Raw genomic sequence first — 21,530 nt, forward strand, 5'->3', positions numbered from 1 at the left:
AAGAAAGAAGAAAAAAATATTTTAGTTGACTTTAATATTTTTGTAATTTTACACGCACTGTGAACAAAACTTCCTGAAAACATTAAGTGCCAGTATCTTATCACTGTCACTACTTCTTCATTTCAAATTGTGTATCGGAAAGCTTTCTCTGTGGAATATCAGCCTTACTGTTGTTGGCCCCCAGGTTTCCCTCATCAGTATCTCTTCCATAGTCATGTGAGGAGAATAACATTTTGTGTAGAGCATTTTAAGGCCTTCCCTCTTAGGTGCCTACAGCCAGAATCCATTTTCACTGTGTTCTTAAACTAATCAATAATTCCTTGAAAAACTTAAAGAATGTTGTCTGAATGGGCCCCAAATTATCTTTTGTTATGGTAAAACCTTAAGGTAACATTGTTTCCTGTTCTCAAGGTTCTTGTCACTTCTGCTTTACCAACCTATTTTTCCTTTTGGTCATGAATAACTGCAGAGTAGCAATTTTCCAAGTTGCTTCACTACCATCTAAAAGGTAGAAACGTCAGTAGAAATAATGTAGTTACTGTTTAACCAGTCCAGGGCACTCCTACCAGTTTAGTGTCTTAACTGTGCTTTTTTTTTTTTTTGGTAGTAGAAATATTATGGGTACTATGGGTAGAAATATTATAGTAGTTAACTTAGTTATAGTATAGCACCATAACTCATATTGTATTCTATTTTTAAAAAGTCACAGAACAAAGATGAGTTGTTCTTACTGTAGCCCACAAGGTTCTCCATGATCCAGACTCTGCTCCTCTCCAGCTCCAGCTGATACTAATTTTCTGCTCACTCATCTTGGCCATGATCTGCCAACACAGTCAACTTTTTTCTGCCTTGAGTCTGTATTTACTCCCTCTGCCTGGACACTGCCCAACACTCTGGATAGGCAGTCCCTTCTTAATTTTTAAGTTTCAGTTTAATGTTTACTTTTCTATAATAACCTGCTGTTTATTCCCATCAAACCACTTATCGTAACCTGGAGTTATACTTATTTATGTGTTTGTCTATTGTGTTACAGCAATGAGAAGATAAATGCAGTAGGAAATTTTTGTATCTTTACGTTATTGTAGAGTAAACCCTCAGTAAATAATATTTAAAGAGGTGATAAAAGATATACTGAAATGTATTCTTTCCAAAAACAAATTAAATGAAATTGTTGGTCAGTTCTTTGTTGTACATAATTACTAGATCAGAACAGCCAATTCATACTTCCATTGAGTAAACTTTAGGAAAGGTCACAGAGAAGGAACTCTGATAATAGCAGCCACCCCCCGCCCCCAAATGCAGGCCATCTAGAACACCCAGAAAAATGGGCAAATTATAAAAATAAAATTGCTTGAAGGCACGAAAAACTAACAAGATAGCGAAGAATTATGAGGCAAAGATTTGGGAACAGAGAGCACTCAGGGAAGCGATCCTGGCATTTGGGGCCGCGCTCACTCACTGCGAGACGTGCCCTGCGGGGAAAGGGGTGTCTGCGCTTGTGAGATACGAAGAGCTTTAGGTAGTATTATAGGAGAGCAGGGGGATATTGATATCCGGAGCCCATCAGAAGAAATAGCATTGGCAAATCTCCCACCTTTGGGAGATCACACTAGAAGTAGAAAAGCAGTTCAAGAACATGGACATTATCCAAGACAGGATATACACAAATATTCACACCAACCCGGTATATAGATTTTTCCTCAGACTTTCAATCATATAATTTTATGACTTTAATAATCTCTGGATTGCAGGAATTCAAGTAAAAAACAAGCATTTAAAAATATAGACCTTATTAGTAATGAATATTTATTGTTATGTTTGCACCCTTGGTAGTTTCCTGAGTGAAATCCGAAACGAAGGGCAGGAGGGAATAAAACGGTAGGCCCTCCAGGTCAGTAGGCGGCAGGCTCCCTAAGCAAGGGGCTTCTGTATGAGGCTTGTCTTGGGCAGCAGGCACAGAGCAAGAGATCTCCGCACCCTTCAACCTGCCAGAAACTTAAGTTTGTATATAGAGCTTCACTGGGTTCAGACACATGAACAGCCCGGATGGTCTTAACAACACATTACTGTTTCAAGACTTCATCCATGAAAAGGCTCCCATTCTGGGAACAATGGGGAGAACACACATTTAAAGGACAGGAGAGGGGGGTGAGAAGCTTCCCACTGTCTGGGTCAGGCAGAGACAACACCCTATTCATGACCTCTTCTAACATGGTAACTGTCTCTATGCCCATATTTTATTTCTATTATTTAATTTATTGCTTACAAAAACACCACTAAGAAGTACTAATATTATCCTGACTTATAGATACAGAAATTAATAGAGAGGTTAAATAACTTTTTTCAAAGCTATACAATTAAAGCATGAGAGAGATGGGGTTGAAATAAGTATACTGTATATGAATGAAGAACATGTTTTAATCATGAGGCTACATTTTCTTTAATAGTTTTAAATTGTTTTTCTTTTCTACTTATTGTTTGTTTCTTTTCTTTCATCTGCGGCTTCATTAGTTGAGTATAAAAACATTTTTTCATTTATCCTTCTACTAACATTTAGTTAAAAGTCAATTATTTAAGGGTTGCTTAGGAGATTACAATATGCAACTCTGATGCATATATAAATTAGTACCTTTTACCATATGTGAGACATCCAAAAGACATTTGAACATGTAAATTCTATTTATCCCCCATATTTGTTTTAATTCTATATATATTTTAGACAGCACACAATATTATTAGTATAATAATATTGTTTAACGGTTTATAAAGTCAATATTCATTTGGATTTAGTTACATATTTACCCTTCTCATTTTCCAATTTTTATTTCTCTCTTCCTGTGTTTCTATCTGGGACCAATTTACTTAGGCCCAAATAATTTGTATTATTTCTGTCAGGTGGATCTGCTACTGACAATTCCTGTCAGGTGTATGTGAATATGTATGTGAAAATGTTTGTTCCATCTTCATTTTTGGAGGATACTTTCATTGTGTATGAATTCTAGACTGGCAGTTATTTTCTTTCAATACTTGGCAGTTGTTCTATTTTATTTTATAATATCCATTGCTTCTGTTTGTAATTCAGCTTTGGTGTTATTGTGAGTCATTTGAAGGGAGTATGTCTCTTTTGACTACATTTAACTATTTTCTTTGCCTCTGCTCTTTAGCATTTTTATCCTGAGATGCCAAGGGACACTTATTATTTTATTAATCTTGCTGGGGATATAAGAGTACTTCTTGAATCTCTGGCTTAGGGTTTTTTTAAAAAAAACTTGGATTGTTGTCAAACTGCTATATATTCAAATATTGCTTCTGTCCAGTTATTTTTCTCTTTTCCATCAATGATTTTAACATTCGCATTAGACATTTTTTTCAACTACATATTTTTTAAAGTAACTTTTTTTTAGATTTTGTTTATTTATTTTTAGAGAGGGAAGGGAGGGAGAAAGAGAGAGAGAGAGAAACATCAATGTGTGGTTTCTGGGGGCCGTGGCCTGCAACCCAGGCATGTGCCCTGACTGGGAATCAAACCTGCAATGCTTTGGTTCACAGCCTGAGCTCATTCCACTGAGCTACGCCAGCCAGGGCTGCATTAGACATTTTATAGTGTCCCATATAACTCTTATATTCTTCATTTTCCCTGTATGTGTTTTAGTCTTGTCATTTGCTACTAATTTGATGATCTTCCACTTCAGTAATTATTCATCAACTCTGTCTAATGTCTCATTACACTAACATAATAATTCCTAAATTTCAGTAATTATGTATTTCATTTCTAGAATTTCTCATTTTGCAACAACTAATACAATAATTAATTCAGACAGACTATCAATGAAATGTTGGGGAATATTTTTTCATATGATCCTAAAGAATCATCCTATCGATTACATGCTAATTACACTAGTCAAAATGTACTTTTGCATAAAGAGATTTGGTTGTCACTTGATTATCAAATGACCAACTTAGCATCTTCATCAGTAGAACTACCTTTGCATGTCTTCTGATGTACTGTGGTAAAAAAACACACTCTATCATGTAGGTAGTATTCTTTCCAGAAATGTTTAATTGAATATAATAATGGGAGACAAACCCAGAATGTAGGATGCTCTGCAAGACAAATGGCCTGGACTTTTTGAAAATATCACAAGAAACAAAAGAAAGGCAACACATACAAGATGAAGGGAGATTAAAGAGACATAATGAACACATGCAAATCTGTGAACAGTAATTAGATCCTAGTTTGGGAAAAATCCAATGTACAATATTTATTAGACGGTATTGAATCCTTGTTAATTTTCTTAGGTATTATAGATATATAGGAGAATGTCTTCATTCATAGGAAATACTCTGTACATACTAAAAATGTTCAGAGATAAAGTGTCATCTATAGTTTTTTTTTTCCAAAAAATCACAAACCACCTGTAAAGCAGCCTTAGAAGACTTTGTTTTAATTTTTAATGTTTAATTATTTATTTTATTGATTATACTGTTAGAAGTGTCCCAGTTTTCCCCATTTTCCCTCCTCCACTCAGCACCCCCACTCACTCCAGTGATCCCCCTCCTTTGTTCCCATCCATGGGTCATTCGTATACAGTGTCCAGCACGAATAACACCCATTTTTTACCATAAAATCTTTTACTACGAAGTCATAAGCATGCAATTCTGTACCATAACAATATTACATTCACACACACCATGAATATTAGGTGAAATGTTCAAATTAAAACTATAAATTATTACACCCATATTATTACCCTATCAACCATACTCAAGTGGACATTACATCTGCCAGACCTGGTATGTACTTTGGCAACTCCATTTTCTGTACTTGCTCTTAACATCTCCCTGCCTATTTATTCTGTAATTAACAATTTGTACTTCTTAATCCCTTCACCTTTTCCTGCATTCCACCAGATCCCCCTCAAAATTGGCCACATCCCAATATTTTCCATATCTGTGATTCTGTTTCTGTTCTGCTGGTTTGCTTAGTTTGTTTTTTTAGATTCAAGTGTTGATAGTTACATATTTATTGACATTTTAATGTTCATAGTTTTGGTCTTCTTCTTTTTCTTAAATAAGTCCCCTCAACATTTCATATAATAATGATTTGGTGATGATGAACTCCTTTAGCTTTACCTGGTCTGGGAAGCACTTTATCTGCCCTTCCATTCTAAATGAAAGCTTTGCTGGATAAAGTCATCTTGGATGTAGATCCTTGTCTTTCATGACTTCGAATGTTTCTTTTCAGGCTCTTCTTGCCTGCAAGATTTCATCTGAGAAATCAGCTGAGAGTCTCACGGGAACTCCTTTAAAGGTAATTACATGCTTTTCTCTTGCTGCTTTTAAGATTCTCTCTTTATCTTTTGGCATTTTAATTATTTTGTGTCTTGGTATGGTCCTCTTTGTGTCCATCTAGTTTTGGACTCTCTGTGCTTCCTGGACTTGCATGTCTATTTATTGCACCAAATTAAAGATGTTCTCCTTCATTATTTTTTCAATTAGGTTTCCAATTTCTTGCTTTCTCTTCTGCTTCTGGCACCCCTATGATGCAAATATTGAAATGCGTGAAGTTGTCCCAGAGGTTCCTTATACTATCCTTGATTTTTTGGATTCTTTTTCCTTCTTGCTATACTGATTGGATGTCTTTTTCTTCCTTATGTTCCAAATCATGGATCTGATTTTCAGCTTCATCCCCTTTACTGTTGATTCCCTGTAAATTTTTCTTTATTTCAATTAGTGTCTCCTTCATTTCTGATTGGATCATTTTTCTGCTGTTGAAGTATCCACTGAGTTCCCTGAGCATCCATATAACCAGTGTTTTGAACTTGCATCTTATGGTTTGCTTATCTCTGTTTTGTTTAGTTTTTTTTTTCTGGAGTTTTGATCTGTTCTTTAATTTGGGCCATATTTCTTTGTCTTCACATTTTGGCAACTTCCCTTTGTTTGTTTCAATATATTAGGTAGAGCTGCTTTGACTCTATTTCTTGGTAGCATGGCCTAATGTAGTAGGTGCCCTGTGGGGTCCAGTGGCACAGCCTCCCTTATTCCCCAAGCTGGGTACTCTAGGTGTGCCCTCTGTGTGGGCTGAGTATTTCCTCCTCTTGTAGTTGAAACTTGATTGATGTCAGCAGGTCAATTGGAGGGATCTGCCTGGTCCGTACAGCTGGTAGAATTGGCTGTGACCCCTGGCCAGCAACTACCTCCCTTTGTGGTTGTGGAGGTGGTTAGGTGATACTTCAACATGGTCTTAACTGTCTGCTGAGTGCACAGGCTCTCAGGTTTCCTGGGTGGTGCAGGCAAAGTCAGCTCCACCTGTGTTCTGTCTGGAGCTCCTTGGCATAAGTTGTAAAGTGATCATCAGATGGCTGTTGGTAGTGTGGGGCCTGGGGTCACTCAGTGAGAGGTACAGGGGTTGGGTTCACTTATTGTTTATAACTTACTTACAATTAATTAAAAAATAAACACACATATACCCATATGTATGTATTATGTTAATGTATATACATATAAATGTAAGTTAATATGTATTTAATAAGTGAGTTAAGTTCACCAGTAATCAAATAAATATAAAGTAATCAAGCAATAATAAATCATTTTCTTTCTACCTCAATAAAGAAGGTAAGTTATGTTTTTTTGATACCATTTACTAAGGTAGAAAATATGGAATACATTCTAGATATCGATACATTCTATCCTTAAAATATTGAAAACTAAATGTTTGAAATCTAAAGGAATATTTGCTACAATATCTTGAAATTGCAAACAACCAGAACATTTGCAAGCCATCCTAGATATTAGAAACAAAATCTTGAAGTTTTTATATGTTGAGAGCTGCTACATTTTTTTCTGCAAGTGAAATGTCCAACCTTGTGCAGTGTCTTATCTCTTTGAGGGCAGCGTATGTGTACTGGACATGCTACAGTATTATTTAGAAAATTATATTTCCAACTGTCCTTCATGGCCAGAATTCTTTCGTTCTATTTTTGTTGCAAGTATTTTTGGTCCAGTAAAGTAATTTTGTCTTTATATAAAAAGAAAAGATTCAAGACTTTTATTTTGCTACCTTGGAAATGGGGCTTCCAGGCATTCTTTCCTAATAGGTTGTGCAAGTTACCAGCTGTGGTTGTTTTTTCATTCAGCAATGGTACAAAGATATTTCTGTATTGCTAGTTTTTTTACTGTAATAGATTCTAGTATGATTCCCATGAGTTAGAATCTGTGGAAACATTTTCCTTACCAAGAAAAAATGCATGTGAAATTAACAGGCTTCGAAATCCTGGTGGCGATGATGAAACTTGATGTTTAATGATGTTCCCTTGTGATTTGGAATGCACATTTTTATAACTGGGACAAGACTACAGTTAAATCTCTAGTTTCCCATATTGCCTAGAGGGAGAGTTCATGCAAGCCGATCCAGGCATTGCTTTCTAATAATTTCTTTTGCCTCTGTGTGACAACACAACATATTTCATTCTCTCATAACCATTGAAGTCAGAACTTTCTCCCTGTGCCTAACATAAATTCCTAAACTTGCAATTTCATTTTGGTGTTCTATTGTTCAGATGAGAAATAAAGAGAGTTTAAGAGATATTTTGAAAGAATAAAAATGCATAAGCATTTTGGTTTTATACTGAACATATTTTCTGTTCTGTATATATGGTTGGTGTTACTCAGGGTTTGGGAATAAAACATAAGGAAGATGGTGATTGATACAGTTGATGGGAGTTAAGTTGAGAAGTTTTAGGGCTGTAGATTCTGCTCTATGGTCCCCACATTTTTTGGTCTGAATTCAAACTTAGTTCTATTTATGATTCCACCTTCCCTAAACTTAGAGGTGAAGGACAAGGGAAAAATGTATATGATTAAATCGTGTATAACTTTGCTTTTCATAAAACCACAAAGACTAAAGGATGGAAAAAATAAAGCCATAAGTATTTGCAGTATCTCACCATCTGCAAAAGAGGGTTCTCTTTGTCCCTTTGACCTTTCTACTGCACACCTCTATCTCCTTAAGAAAAGTGTCATGCCTTCCAGGATTCTGGGTGACTGATGCAAGAAGTAAGGAACTATGTCAAGACAATCACTATGTAACAATGAATCTGAGCACCGACTTGAATGATATAAAGGGCAATCCAGGAAAAAAAAATCCGTAAGAATAGCAATTCAGGCAAAAGAACAGTAAATGAAATGGTTCCAAGGTAAGAACTAGTTTAGCACATTAGTGAATAGAAACAAGACTTCAGGGACTAGAGATTAAGGTTAGGTTTGCAATATCATAGAGATCTTTGTTGTTTCCACCATGGTGTATCGGATGTACTGCTTTTGAAGTCCTGAGCTTCAATGTCAAGTGTCCCACTCCCCTGGTAGCCCTTGGGCTGCCATACTGGGGAGATTCCATGGAGACATCCTATTAAAAGATCCCAAGACTATGTAGATGGCAAATTCTCAGACCCAGCTGATACAGTCTACAGCCATTCAGTTCTCCTCTCTGAGGCCACAGACGAAAGAAAGATATAACTCAGATGAGACAGAGTTATAATAAGGAACTTGGATTTATCCTAAGTGCAATAGATAGACATTGACAAACAATGAAAAGGTCAGGGGCACCTGGAATATCTTTATTTTTTGGAAGACCACTTTGCTGGTGGTATGCAGAATAGGTTTTTGCATCAATATTAAAGGTAGAGAGCTCTGTTAGAAAGTCACGGATAGCATGATGGTAAAAGAGGTTGACTCCCTGGACAGTTAAGAATGGAAGAAGTGAATAGACTTGAATGATACTTAGGAGAAGGAATTTTATGTACTTGGTTAACAAGTTGATGTTTGATATTAGATAGAAAAAGGATTGAGTTATGAGTGTTTTCCAAGTTTTTAGCTTGAGCATATCTGTGCCCCACCCCTAGATTCAGAAGGTTGCTGGAAAGGCTGAATTGGGGATTGGAGATAATGGATATGAGTTTAGTCCTAGATATTCTGTTTGCTATGCCTTGGGATAATTTATTTCTCTTAGTCATGGTCCTCGATTAAGCTTCCTAACTTGGTTCTCTTGCCCAATACTTGTTTGTTTATTTTTTTTTTTGGTGGTCATTGCCTAAAAGGGAACAAAATGATTGAAATGATTAGTAGTAAGAGTAGGGAATATTGTCTTTAGGACTAAGGAGGAATGCACTGTGAGTATTCTCTTGGTTCATGTTTCATTAATAAGTTGTGTCACCTATCACAATAATGAAATGCAATCAATGAAAGATGCTCTTAAATCTGTTTAACTAAATGAACAAATTTAATTATGGTGATAAAAAGATTCAGGACATTCAGAGAATACTGGACTTGTTAAGATTATGTATCTAAATATGGAATTAAAATTGATGTATCTTTTTCTCCTGACAGAAATTCAAAAAATGTTTTATATCACTTGGGAACAATTAGCTGTGTGTTTTTGCACGTGGCTTAATGTTTTCCATGAAGTTATTTTGCCATGCTAATTTATACTGGGGTTTTAAATTATTTTTTATTTCTGTCCCCAAAATTGCATGATAGTTTAAGCTATCCATAGTTTGATTTTTTTAGAAGATAAATTGAAAAGCAGGTTTCCATGGTCTAGTTAAAAGAGAAGAATTTCAATAATGCTTGCCTTTGTCTAGTTCCCTAGAATTGCTTCTTTGCCTTCACATTATTTTTATTTCCCTCAATTCTGTTTGAAACCTGCATGTAGTAGCTTTTCAGAAGCCTGCTTTTCCAGCTGTCTAGATGTCTTTCTAAATAATGAAGCTAAACTGGTGTCCTTATATCTGCTTTAGTTTAATTACAAGTCTGTTTCAACTTCCTCATTCCTTGTGCTCTTATTTTTATTTCCTGGGTAAACCAACCGGATTATTTTCAGCCTCTTGCAGAACAATATTTGTAACTCATGGTTTCCATTCTTTTTCTTCCATATTAAAGAAATTCAAACATAGCCCTTTTAAAAAATCTGCTTTACTTAACTTATTTCGATTAGTGTTCTTAGCGTACACTCTTTATTAAACAGGAGGATATATAGCTTTGGGATATAACAGGTTTTCCATTCACTAAACAATTGATGTACTTTATGGTATTTATATTTTGTTTTGTCTATTATTTTCTATTTTCTATTCAAATCATGGTTCTACCATTTGCTCTCTGATGGGGACATAGGCATTGGAATTAAACACCTGTGGGCATGAATGTTACCAGCTGTCCCTTACTAGCTATGCCATATTGGGCAAGCTATTTTAAAATTTTAGAGTCTCAGACTCCTCATCAGTAAAATGCTGGTAAAATCATAGGTTGAGGATCAAATGAGTTAAATCTAAACCTATTGGTATTTTATTTTGACCTCAGTACTTTAAAGAGTTTGCACTACTGCAGTCACTAATGATTCCTTTTCTTTAATCACTCTGTCAATCCTTTGCCTAATATGAAGAAAATGAGTGTTTCAATACCTGCTTGTTGCACTGCTTGTAATGAAATAATATATGTAAATATGAAGTCTACTGCTTGTGCTTAGTAAATGTGAGTTCTTTTCCTGCTCTACTCCTCCCTTAATATATTCTGCAGATGCAAACTTCAGCTAATTTCTTGTCATAGTTTTATAAACATTCTCTTCAATATAGTTTCTTATGGATGTTTCATAAAGTGTAGTATGCTTTTAAAAATACAAATTTCAGACTGCAGGAATTGGTGCAGACCAAATCAACTGAATCAGAAACTCAGGGCGGTGCCTTTTGCATTTTAAAAAGCTGCACAGGACAGTCGAATGCACTTCAAGACATAGAACTCTACTATAGCTGAGAGGTCATAAAGACAATGTAAAGAGAGGGAATCTACAAACATATAATGTAGTAGAGTAAGTCATACATGTATGAAATCATTAGCAGTAGAAGGCAGGGAAGTACTAAAATACAGATTATAAAATTTTAATGAAATGTCTTACCTAACATCCATGATCTATTATGGAACAAGAACAATAGAAAGTACACTTTATTGATATCTGTCAATAATTTACACCTAGAAGTAGACCATCCTCTAAGAATAACTCCTGCATATTGCTCCCTTTGTAAGTTATAGTGACTTTAAGTAGTGTGATAGGTGGCCATTTACTAGGGTCTATCATCTATCTATCTATCATCTGTCTATCTATCTATCATCTATCATCTATCTATCTACCTATCTATCTGAATGACTGGTACAGAGGGCTATGATATGGAATTTTTCATAACAACAAGGCCATTTTCAACTCTTGCTTTAAATGCTCATCAGTCAACATCTATGCTCACTGAGAATTTTTCTTTTCCTTCAACCTAAAATGCCTTTCTCAGCACTATTTGCACATTAATTTTCTAAATATACAATATGCTCAAATTGACTAAATATGTATTGTTTTGCTGGGTATGCAAAGCCTCTGGATCTGGACAATTAGGGAAAATTCTCTTTTGTATTTCTTATGTATTTCTTACAAATCAAATGACCAAATTGTAAAATTAGTAATAGAAGAATTTTTCACATGTACATTTATCATCATCTTATAATTGTCACAAGTAACTATGTTGGATAGTAAAAAAAGCATATTGTATAAGGTAGGTTATTAAAAGATGGTAATTGCATATATTTTTAAATAAAAATAATTTGAGAACAATGTAGACTTATTGCATGGATTCTAGTTTGTATTTCATTCTATCTCTATGGAATCTCCAGTATTTGAGCTAGTTTTGACTTCTGCACAAGACAGTGTAGAATAACAGAGGATGTCATCAGAGGATGTGGGTTACAGTTCTGCTCCTATCAATTATTAACTGTGATTTGAGGGTGATAGTTTTTCTTCATGTTACAATACAAGGTACTGTTAGTACATGCCTAAAATGTGTCATTAATTTTTTAAGTGTTCTATTTGGCCTTATGTAATTTAATAATAATAGTAACTATACTGTCATCATCCTCATTCTGTACGTGAGGAAATTGAGGTTCAAGGAGCTGTGTGATTTTTTAGGGGTCAGAAATCTCATGAAAAATGCTTAGAAGATGAACTCCATTTTTTTGGCCTTCAAGGCCCATGGAATTTGTAATTAACCACTATAAAATACTTCCTCTCAAAAATTTATGAAGTGAGAAAGTATAAATCACATATTAGTTTTCTTTTAAGATTCATAATGTATGATATAAATATTAGTTATTGTTAAAAAACAGGTAAGTGGGCTCACATTTTTTACTTTTCAGATGAAGAAAACACAGAGGATGAATCAGTTTGTGTAACAGAAAATTCCAGAGCATAATAACCCAAATATAGGTTTATATGTAGCTAGTGACTCTGTGGCTCAATGCATCTGGACTAGGTTCCCCCGGACAGTTCTGGATATGCACGACAGCAGTTCTACTTTTGGGAATTAAGTGGCTCTCATCTAGGGGAAGAGATGAGAAGTTATAGCTGCTGGCAAGTACTTTATTCCTTTTTAAAAATCCTTGTTCTATTGTGTTCTTGACTTGTTTCTTAATTCTACTTCTTTTTGTACTAAAGAGGTATGTGTGTATGTCAGGGAGAGAGATCTCATCATCAAGCAGACCAGCTAAGGCTTGTTCTCACAGCACCAGAGGAGGGCTCCAAAAAAGAAAGAGAATTCAGAAGCCTGCAGGACCTTTTCAAGTTGAGGCTTTGAACTGTTACATCACTTGGCTTCATTCTATTGGCCAAAGCAAGTCATACAGCCAGTACAGATTCAAGGGCTGAAGAGACCTGATAGGAGAAGATGTAAAGTCATATTATAAAGGATCATAACTACAGGGAGGGATGGGACATTGTGGCCATTTTTAAATCTACCTCAGAGGAATTTTGTCTATAAATAGCATTTTGCTTCGTAAAGGTTTAAATCCTTATAGCTGTTCTTTAAAAGAGTTAATTTGTTCAAATGTTAAACTTACAGATATGTCATTCTGATATTCTCAGCGTGGCTTCATGAGATCAAGCCGTATGTCTGGTGGTGAAGTAGTGCTAGGTTTCCACAGCCTTGTATGATGCAGACTCAAGGATGCAAAGGAAGCAGCATTTCAGCTACTTCACTGTAAGGAGTAACAGTCATGTAGATCCTTACTGCACACAGACCAACAAAGGAAACCATAGCTGTTTTTTTTCCCCCTTCACCTTTCCATTGCCATTGTTCATCAAAGATTTGGAGTTAGCTGGAGGGATTTTCTGTTCTCTCCTGTCCTATATAATGAAGCCTGGATACTTGTCCTAGGATCTTCCCCTCTTATATTGACTGGAAAAAAAATAACAAAGACTGTATCATTTATCCAGTGAAATATCCAGTGAAATATCAATTATCCAGTGAAATACAAGCTCATCTTTTATTTCTCACATTCTTATTTTCAAACTTATCTGGCATGTTCTCTAATTTCACATCTAATCCTTTTATGAATCATAAGAAAAGTCTGACTTCTTCTATAAGATGATCCTCTTATCCTTTGATTATTTCTAGATAGCTTATATAAGATTAGACACAAATTGATTCATTACATCTCTTTCTTATCTCCCCTCCCCCATGAGTCCTTGGCATCTCCCTCAGCCCCTTTTTAGATTCCTCTATAGATCCCTCATAATACAAATTTAATCCCAAATTGAAGGTTTTCATTATTGGTTCTGCCATCTGTATGAGTTATCTTTCTAGAAGTCTTGTAATTTAATGTGAATACTTCTTCCACTTAAATTAAAAATCAGGCCCTGGCTGGCGTAGCTCAGTGGATTGAGCGCGGGCTGGGAACCAAAGTGTCCCAGGTTCGATTCCCAGCCAGGGTACATTCCTGGGTTGCAGGCCAGAACCCCCAGCAACCGCACGTTGATGTTTCTCTCTCTCTCTCTCTATCTCCCTCCCTCCCCTCTCTAAAAATAAATAAATTAAAAAAAAGAAAAGATTTATCTTTAAAAAAAAATTAAAAATCAGTAATTTAGGTAAAGCACTTTGCATGTAGTAAGAGCTCAGTAAATATTATTATTATTATAAATGCTTCTGTTACTACCCTTACTATTGCCAGTTTATTTTAAACCAAACCATGCACCTTCTCTCTTCACTGGATTTACAACATTAAGTTATATAAGGAACCATCTAGACAATATGAAGATGCATGTTAGAATATGAATAGAATTTTTCTTTGTAAATTTTATGGCAATTAAAATTAACTATCACTATTATTTTTAGAAATTCCTTTGTGATTTATAATAGGGAAAAACTAGAATCACTCCCTCAGTATTTAAGCTTTACATTTTTTTGCATGTGTTAGTAAAGGAAATTTATATTTTCACAGAGCAGTTTCTTAGGTTATTACTACACATTGACTGTCATATTATTAGTAAATTTTTATACATGTACACATACATATTTTCTTGCATTACTTTTCTAGAAATCAGTGCCCTTTTAAAAACCTTTTAATTCTTCACTTTGTTTATTTACTGTCATAACAGGTGTTTTTAGTGAATTGTTTATCTTTAACCATGCACCTTGCAGTCCTCTATATTGCTAAAACTTTATTAGTAACTAATAACTTTTGCTCTTTTCAGATCACAGTGTCACTATGAACAACTTTTTCAAAGAGATTTCCTCCTACATACAACTTGATGTTTTGCCTACTATGTGGACATCAATTCTATGAAAACATACCTGTGGAATAGGTGCTTGCCCCCTTTACCTCCCTCCCTAGAAATGTACACACAGGCACAGAAACACACACGTTTTTTGGGTGGTGAGGTCTGATAAGGGTTGAACTGTTTCCCTGCCTTCCACCCCGCAACCCTCCAGCACCCTCTCCAAAGAGAGATGTTGAAGTTCTGATCTCCAGCACCTCAGAATGTGACCTTGTTTGGAGATAGGGTTTTTACAGAGGTGATCAATTTAAAATGAAGTCATTAAGGTGGCTTCTAATCATTACATCTAGGGTTTTTATATAACTGAGAAATTTGGACACACAGACATCTGCCTAAGGAGAAAATGATGTGAAGACACAGTCAGATGACCACCTCCCACAAGCCAAGGAGAGAGGGCTGGAATAGCTCCATTTCTCAGAGCCCTCAGAAGGAACCAACCCTGGCAACGCCTTAATTTCAAGTTTGTAGCCTCCAGAACTGGGAGATAATGTATTTCTGCTGTAAACAATGTACATTGTGATACTTTATTATGGGAGCCGCAACAAACTAATACAAGGCACGATACAAATTTAAGAAGGTGAGAGATTGGCTAATTAGACACTTGCTTTGGGACTTGGAAATCTGTAGCTTGTCTTTCTCGTTTCTGATAAAGAAACCTGAATTTTTACTTGCTTGAGATTTATGGTCCTGAATAAACTTTTAAAACTTGTTTTGTTTTACATAACCATGATGTGGTGTCTGGAGACCTACATTTGACTGAAAAGAGCAAGCCAGAGCCATGTATAAGACACGAGAAAAAAGACTCACTGGTCACCTGTAAGTAGACGTGTTTCCCATCAGCTGCCATTAAAAAAACCAAAAAAACAAACAAAAAAACCCACAATTGGTCTTAGATTCTCTCTCACTTGTTGGGAGGGGCGGTGGGGCAGCGGGAAGAGAAAGGATGTGGAGAGCCGGGTGTAAATAAGGCCGGCAGAGAGGGTGGGGGTAGAGCTTCACCAAAGAAAAATAGCTGAACCTGGTTGGTACAGCTGAGCTCACCCAGACCCACCCACACTCCCACCCACCCTTCCCCGAGCTCCGTGCTCCGGCGGCGGCGGTTGGCGGCGAGTGGTGCGGCAGGGGCAGTTCCAGCAGCGGTTGCTTCAGGGGCGAAACAGAATCTGCAGGTCGCAATCGGAGCGGGGTGGCTTCACCTTCAAAGGGTTGAGCTCTCCAGCCCTCTACGGCCAGCTCCGCTGCCTGCAGCCGCGGCCAGCCTATTTGCCCGCGCGCGCCCGGGGCGCGGAGCTCCGGCCGGACCCGCCCCGAGCTCCATGGTTCGCCCAGCCCCGCGCGATGGTGACTCGCGGCGCCGAGGCTGGCGCTGGGCGAGCCAGCCTCTCGCGGAATGAGGGCGGGGAGCGTGGCCGGCGGCCCCCTGGGGCTGTCTCCGCGACCCCAGCGCCCAGACGGGCGGCCCAACCACCGGAACCCGCAAAACACCAACAAGTAGTTTCCCGTTGGAGAAGGGCGGCTCGGCTGGGTGTTGGGACCAAGTCCCGCTGCCGGGAGAGGCTCGTCCACGCGGACACCAAAGCAGAACCACTTTTATCTCGGTCTCGAAGGTATCTGGGGGCGGGAGGGAAAGGGGGTGATGTGCTGGGAAGGGCGCGCTGACCCTGCAGGCAGGCGCCCCCCTTCCATTCCGCAGGAGGAGTGTGGAAGAGAAGCCCCGGGGGAAGGTGGACGGGAGACTGGAAACGGGGACGCTGTCAGCCCGGACTCGCAGCCCAGGGGGTGTGCCTCCCGCAGCCTTTCCCGCGGCCTCGCCCCTCCTAGAAAGCAGCCCCCACCCCCATCCCCGAGGCATTATTTATTTATTTATTTTTTAGGAAGAGGAGACCGGGCGGGATGCATTAATCACTACTATTCTCAAAAATGGATGCTAGTCAGTCTTCTCCTTTCCCAAGTAGTAATAATATAAGCAGCAACAGCAATAAGGTGAAAAGAAAATTGGATCAGGAAATTGGTCCGAGGTCTCCTTGGTGAAAGGCAACATCAGGGAGATTTTTTTTTTCTTTGACTTCTGCGTTGAGTCTTTTTGCCTGGTCAGTGAGGGAGAGTAGAGGTGAACCTGGAACAGGTCGCTCAGAGGGCACGCCCCGAGCACCAGGGAGCAGGAAGCCACCCAGAGTCGACCGAGGGTAAGCGTGCCAGGGGGCGCTAGGCCGAGTCCGGGGGGCGGGGGGCGGCTCTCAGCTGCCACTGCCAACTTGGCTCAGCAGAGAGGACTCCTTGCCTGAGGGAATTGTCTCCAGGCTAGCGGACGGGGAGAGCGACTAAGGGAGTGGAGAGTGGCCGAGAGGGACCTGGGGCGGGGGGTGCGGCGGCGGAGGGGAGGGGGAGAAAAGTGCAAGAGGGGGAGACAGGGAGGAGAGAGAGCGAGCTCGGGGCTGCGAGGGTGAAGGGTGAAAAGATGAAGGCGCAAAGGGAGAAAGGTGAGGTGTGAAGCGGGGAAAAGGGTGTCCTGGAAGGTCAAGGAAGACTTGCACTGCTACCCCCTTGGTGCCCTGGGAACCCGGGAAAGGAGTGGGGCGGGAGCACACCGGGCGCCGACGGCCCGGGGAGGGTCGTTCGCCCTGTGCCAGCCTGCCAAGCCCGCATCTCGGGGCTCTTGGGCTGGGAGTGGGGGTGGGGGCTCGGCTCTGACGGCCGAGACGCTTAACTTGGGGCCGTGTTCACCCCCCCCCCAGTCATGTCTGAGCCACAGAGATGGGCAAGATCGAGAACAACGAGAGGGTGATCCTCAACGTCGGGGGCACCCGGCACGAGACCTACCGCAGCACCCTGAAGACCCTGCCCGGGACGCGCCTGGCCCTGCTCGCCGCCTCCGAGCCCCAGGGCGACTGCCTGACCACGGCGGCGGGCGACCGGCCGCAGTCGGCGCCCCCGCTGCCCTCTCCGTCGTCGCCGCGACCGCCCCCCCTGTCCCCGGGGCCCGGGCGCTGCTTCGAGGGCGGAGCGGGCAACTGCGGCTCCCACCGGGGCGGCGGCGGCGGGGACCACGCCGGGGGCGGCCGCGAGTTCTTCTTCGACCGGCACCCGGGCGTCTTCGCCTACGTGCTCAACTACTACCGCACCGGCAAGCTGCACTGCCCCGCCGACGTGTGCGGGCCGCTCTTCGAGGAGGAGCTGGCCTTCTGGGGCATCGACGAGACGGACGTGGAGCCCTGCTGCTGGATGACCTACAGGCAGCACCGCGACGCCGAGGAGGCCCTCGACACCTTCGAGACCCCCGACCTCATCGGCGGCGACCCTGGCGACGACGAGGACCTGGCGGCCAAGAGGCTGGGCATCGAGGACGCCGCGGGCCCGGGGGGCCCCGACGGCAAGTCTGGCCGCTGGAGGCGGCTGCAGCCCCGCATGTGGGCGCTCTTCGAGGACCCCTACTCGTCCCGAGCCGCCAGGGTGAGTAAGGCCAGACTCCCTCCTCCCCACACCCCTTCCCTGCTGCTCCAACTTTTCCCAACACCTTCCCCAGCCCTGCTGTTCATTTGCCCCGAGGGCCTCTGGCATGGGGAGTGGGGGAGGGGAGCAGGGATCGGGGTCCTAGACCAGGAGATTGGAAGCCTGTCGGTCGGTCGGGTGAAAGGTAAACTCAGGGGCCCGGACCCCCATCTGCCCAGGTCCCCTTCACCTCCCTCCTCTCCTCGACTCTAACTCAGATTTACTTCAGCAGATGGGACCTGAAGGGCCTATGGTGACTTCTCTGTGCAAGTCTGTCTGGAACTTTTTCTTGAAACCAGCATCAGACTTCATCTTGAGGGTGTTTTGTTGGTTTGCTCATTTTTCTTGATGGTTTTGTTATAACTTTTCTTTTAGCACCGATGTCTCTTCAGGCCTTCTGGTCACCCCAATCTGACATTTTCAGTGAGGCTGACACTGCTTCCCATCTGACTCACCCAGGGCAGTGGCTCAATTAGGGATCTCATCTGAGGACAGAGGAAGGGGAAATGGAATCCATGCACCCGTGGCTGGCGTGGGAGAGGGTGTGCCAGGAGGTTCATTTTGTGAAGACAGTCTCCTGCGTGCTGTTTGGGCTGGTCTCTTTCCAAGGGAGAAGAGTGCTGGGATTGCTCTTCCCAGTGAGCTGAGGGGAGAGCCCACCTGCACACTGAATTTTGGATGCTGGTGTCTTTCCCCTTGGTCTGTAACAGTGTTTGTCACAGGCTGAATGTGAATTAGTCACTTTGGTGATCCAAGTTTCATAACATTTTCTAAATCTGGGTAATTTAAATTGTAGCAAACTCTATTTTACTGTTTAGATTGTGATCCCACCCTCAATTTTTCTTTGCAGTTTCCAGCTTGAGTGACAGCTTAAATTTGGTTCTTGACATTCCCAATTAATTCTTCAAAATCCCATAAAGGGGCTATAAAAGTTACCAATAGTGATTTCTTCGGTTTAAAGGAAACAAAAGAAATATAAATAACCAAAAATTATATGGTACGTGAATGGTTTTTAATTATATGTGAGAACAGAATACTGTATTTTGTTAAGTCTCTACAACTGTATGTGTCTCATTTGCTTCTGACACCCAGAAAAGATGCCCCCTGGGCAGAATGGGAGTTCTCCCAGCTTCACGTTGGCTCCATTCTCATTACTGTCTTTGTGTGTCGGAAGTCTTTGCCTCTGAGATACTGTGCAGCTGTCCCTCTACCAACTTGTCAGAAAATGTGCTTCTGACACCACTTTAGAAGTCAGAAGATATGTTTTGTTTTCAGTATGAAATTGAATATAAAAGAGATAACTTAAAACACTGCCACTCCATTGAATCTGGAATCTAAATGCATACATAAATTCTAGGAGGTCCACATTACCATATTTGAATATAGAATTCATAACTTCAACCCTGAAAGGTTCCTTTCAGACAAAAGTTGACATTCAGAAAAACACAAACAAACAAGTACGTATTTATTTAAATTAAACCTCAAACTCGTGACCATCACATCTGTGTTCCTGCCCCCCGGCCGCTGCCCCAGTTGAGTGCCACAATGCTCTTTCTCCTTGGTGGAGATAACTGGTAAAAAGATAACTGAATTTGTTTGCAGGTTCACCATGTGATATATATATTTTTCTAGATCATGCTCTGTAAAAAGAATATTTCGTTATCTTTCCCTCATGATCATAGCATACATTTTATTGTAGGACACTGCATAGCAAAAACTTTAATAAGAGTGTGCTCATCTATTATTGCTATAAAAATTGATTCAATTGATTATTGGTCTAAGGGTAGACCGTTAGGTTGAAGATAGTCTTCTATAAATCTTTCTAAGATTTCGTTAATTAATAGTACTAAGAATTTGAATTGTATCCATTTTAGGTGAGGGAAGAACACAGGTAGATTGAAGATTAACTTAAGGTCACAGAGCCATTAGAAGCAGAATCAGTCTGTGAATCATAGACATGGACAATTTCTTTGACATCACCTTGTGAATACCCTTTATTTTGTAGATGAGGAAAATGAAGATTGCAGATACTAAGTGATTGCCAAGGTCATATGGCAAGTTAATGGTAGAGCCAAAATTATCTGGAGGTCTTATGACGTCCTCTGCAGGCTCTTCCACCACAACAACTGATTCTAACGGACTGATTTGTGAAATCCCTGCAGATCCTGTTGCTCTGGAGAGCTAATGCAGCATAAGATATTCACTTGCATGCTAACTTCGAAAGATCATCTGTGACTTTTTTTTTATATGTGTGTTCCTGGACTTTGGCTGGTGGAAATTTTACCCTGCAGCACCCAACATTGGAATAAAAATATGGGATTGAAATTAATTTCTTTAAACCAGCCCTGTTTGAACTTCCATTTTTATTCACCAGTTGATAAGTAATGTTTTGCTTTCCTTCAGACTGGCTAACATTTGTAGGACTTATCTTCAGGGAAATCCCTTTTCAAATTGCTAGGGTTGCCTAAAAAAGAATAATCAGAAGTAAACCTCCATTCCATTTAAATGTGAGTTAGTATTTTTATATGAACGCTTTTAGTTCAGATGATGATCTGACTTAATGTGATCTGACTAGGTTGATAAATAGAATTACATTGGACATGGACATAGTTCTAGGAGACATATATCAATTATCAGGTGGCTTGCTTTGGCTCTGGTCTTAACTGCCACAAGTATCATTCTTAAGAGAAGTTAAATATTTAACTTTAATGATTTTCCTCATTTTTTATATTAATGCATTTTTATTGGTATACTTGAGATGAACAATTTGTCTGAACACCTTTTTAAAATTGTCATCTTTTCTAATATTGAAGACATTGTCTCAGTTTTATAACAGATGTGTTTTATTTCTAACTTTTGTGATCTAAACTGTCAGACTGAAACAATAGTCATAGGAACTGGATAATTAACTGGACAATTTACAGCATTGTGTTTTTGTGTTTATTTTTTTGTTGGCATTTCTCCTCTAGTCCCTTTAATTTATGATGTAAACACATATTTGAGAAGTCTAAATTGTCCAAGTAAACTTGGTAAATAAGTTTATATTTTATATTTTTGAATTCTTATCCTTAAGAATAGTATTCAAAAATAGAAATTTATAAAAACTCACAAATAAGTTGTCATGGAAACCTGGTGTGGAGAATGAGATCAAGGGGAAAAAAGAGATAATTCTGTTGATGCCATTGAGAGATATTTACAAATAGTAAAAAGCAAAGATGCATAGTTGTACCTGTGAAAATGTTCTGCGTTGTATGTTTTCAATTTAATATCTATCTAAGTTTTAGAAGGAAACGAAGCTTGTATGTGCTTTCTTCCGAAGACATTCTGTCACAGGTAAGCAGATAGGAACCAGGAAGAGATTCCTTGATAGAACTTTTAGATTTGTTAGATGTTTTAAGAA

The 21,530-nt window shown here is 39.6% G+C and overlaps 1 protein-coding gene and 1 pseudogene across 8 annotated transcripts in view; both read left to right on the top strand.

Annotated features, from left to right (window-relative positions):
• The window catches only part of LOC123812538, a 32,401-nt pseudogene extending 16,101 nt beyond the window's left edge, over positions 1-16,300 (top strand).
• Positions 15,995-21,530, top strand: part of KCNC2 (potassium voltage-gated channel subfamily C member 2) — a 203,225-nt gene continuing 197,689 nt past the window's right edge. For 2 of the 8 annotated variants that reach the window (XM_045829885.1, XM_045829886.1), the window contains exons 1-2: positions 15,998-16,248; positions 17,377-18,091. In XM_045829885.1, coding sequence (XP_045685841.1) covers positions 17,396-18,091 — 696 coding nt within the window. In that variant the 5' untranslated portion in view covers positions 15,998-16,248; positions 17,377-17,395. Of the gene's footprint in view, positions 16,249-16,739; positions 16,828-17,376; positions 18,092-21,530 lie in introns of those variants that run through there. The other 6 variants (XM_045829888.1, XM_045829887.1, XR_006784637.1 and 3 more) reach the window with 4 other exon arrangements.

Source organism: Phyllostomus hastatus, unplaced genomic scaffold, assembly GCF_019186645.2.
Source record: "Phyllostomus hastatus isolate PE091 unplaced genomic scaffold, TTU_PhHast_1.1 phas_scaffold_93, whole genome shotgun sequence".
Lineage (NCBI taxonomy): Eukaryota > Metazoa > Chordata > Mammalia > Chiroptera > Phyllostomidae > Phyllostomus > Phyllostomus hastatus.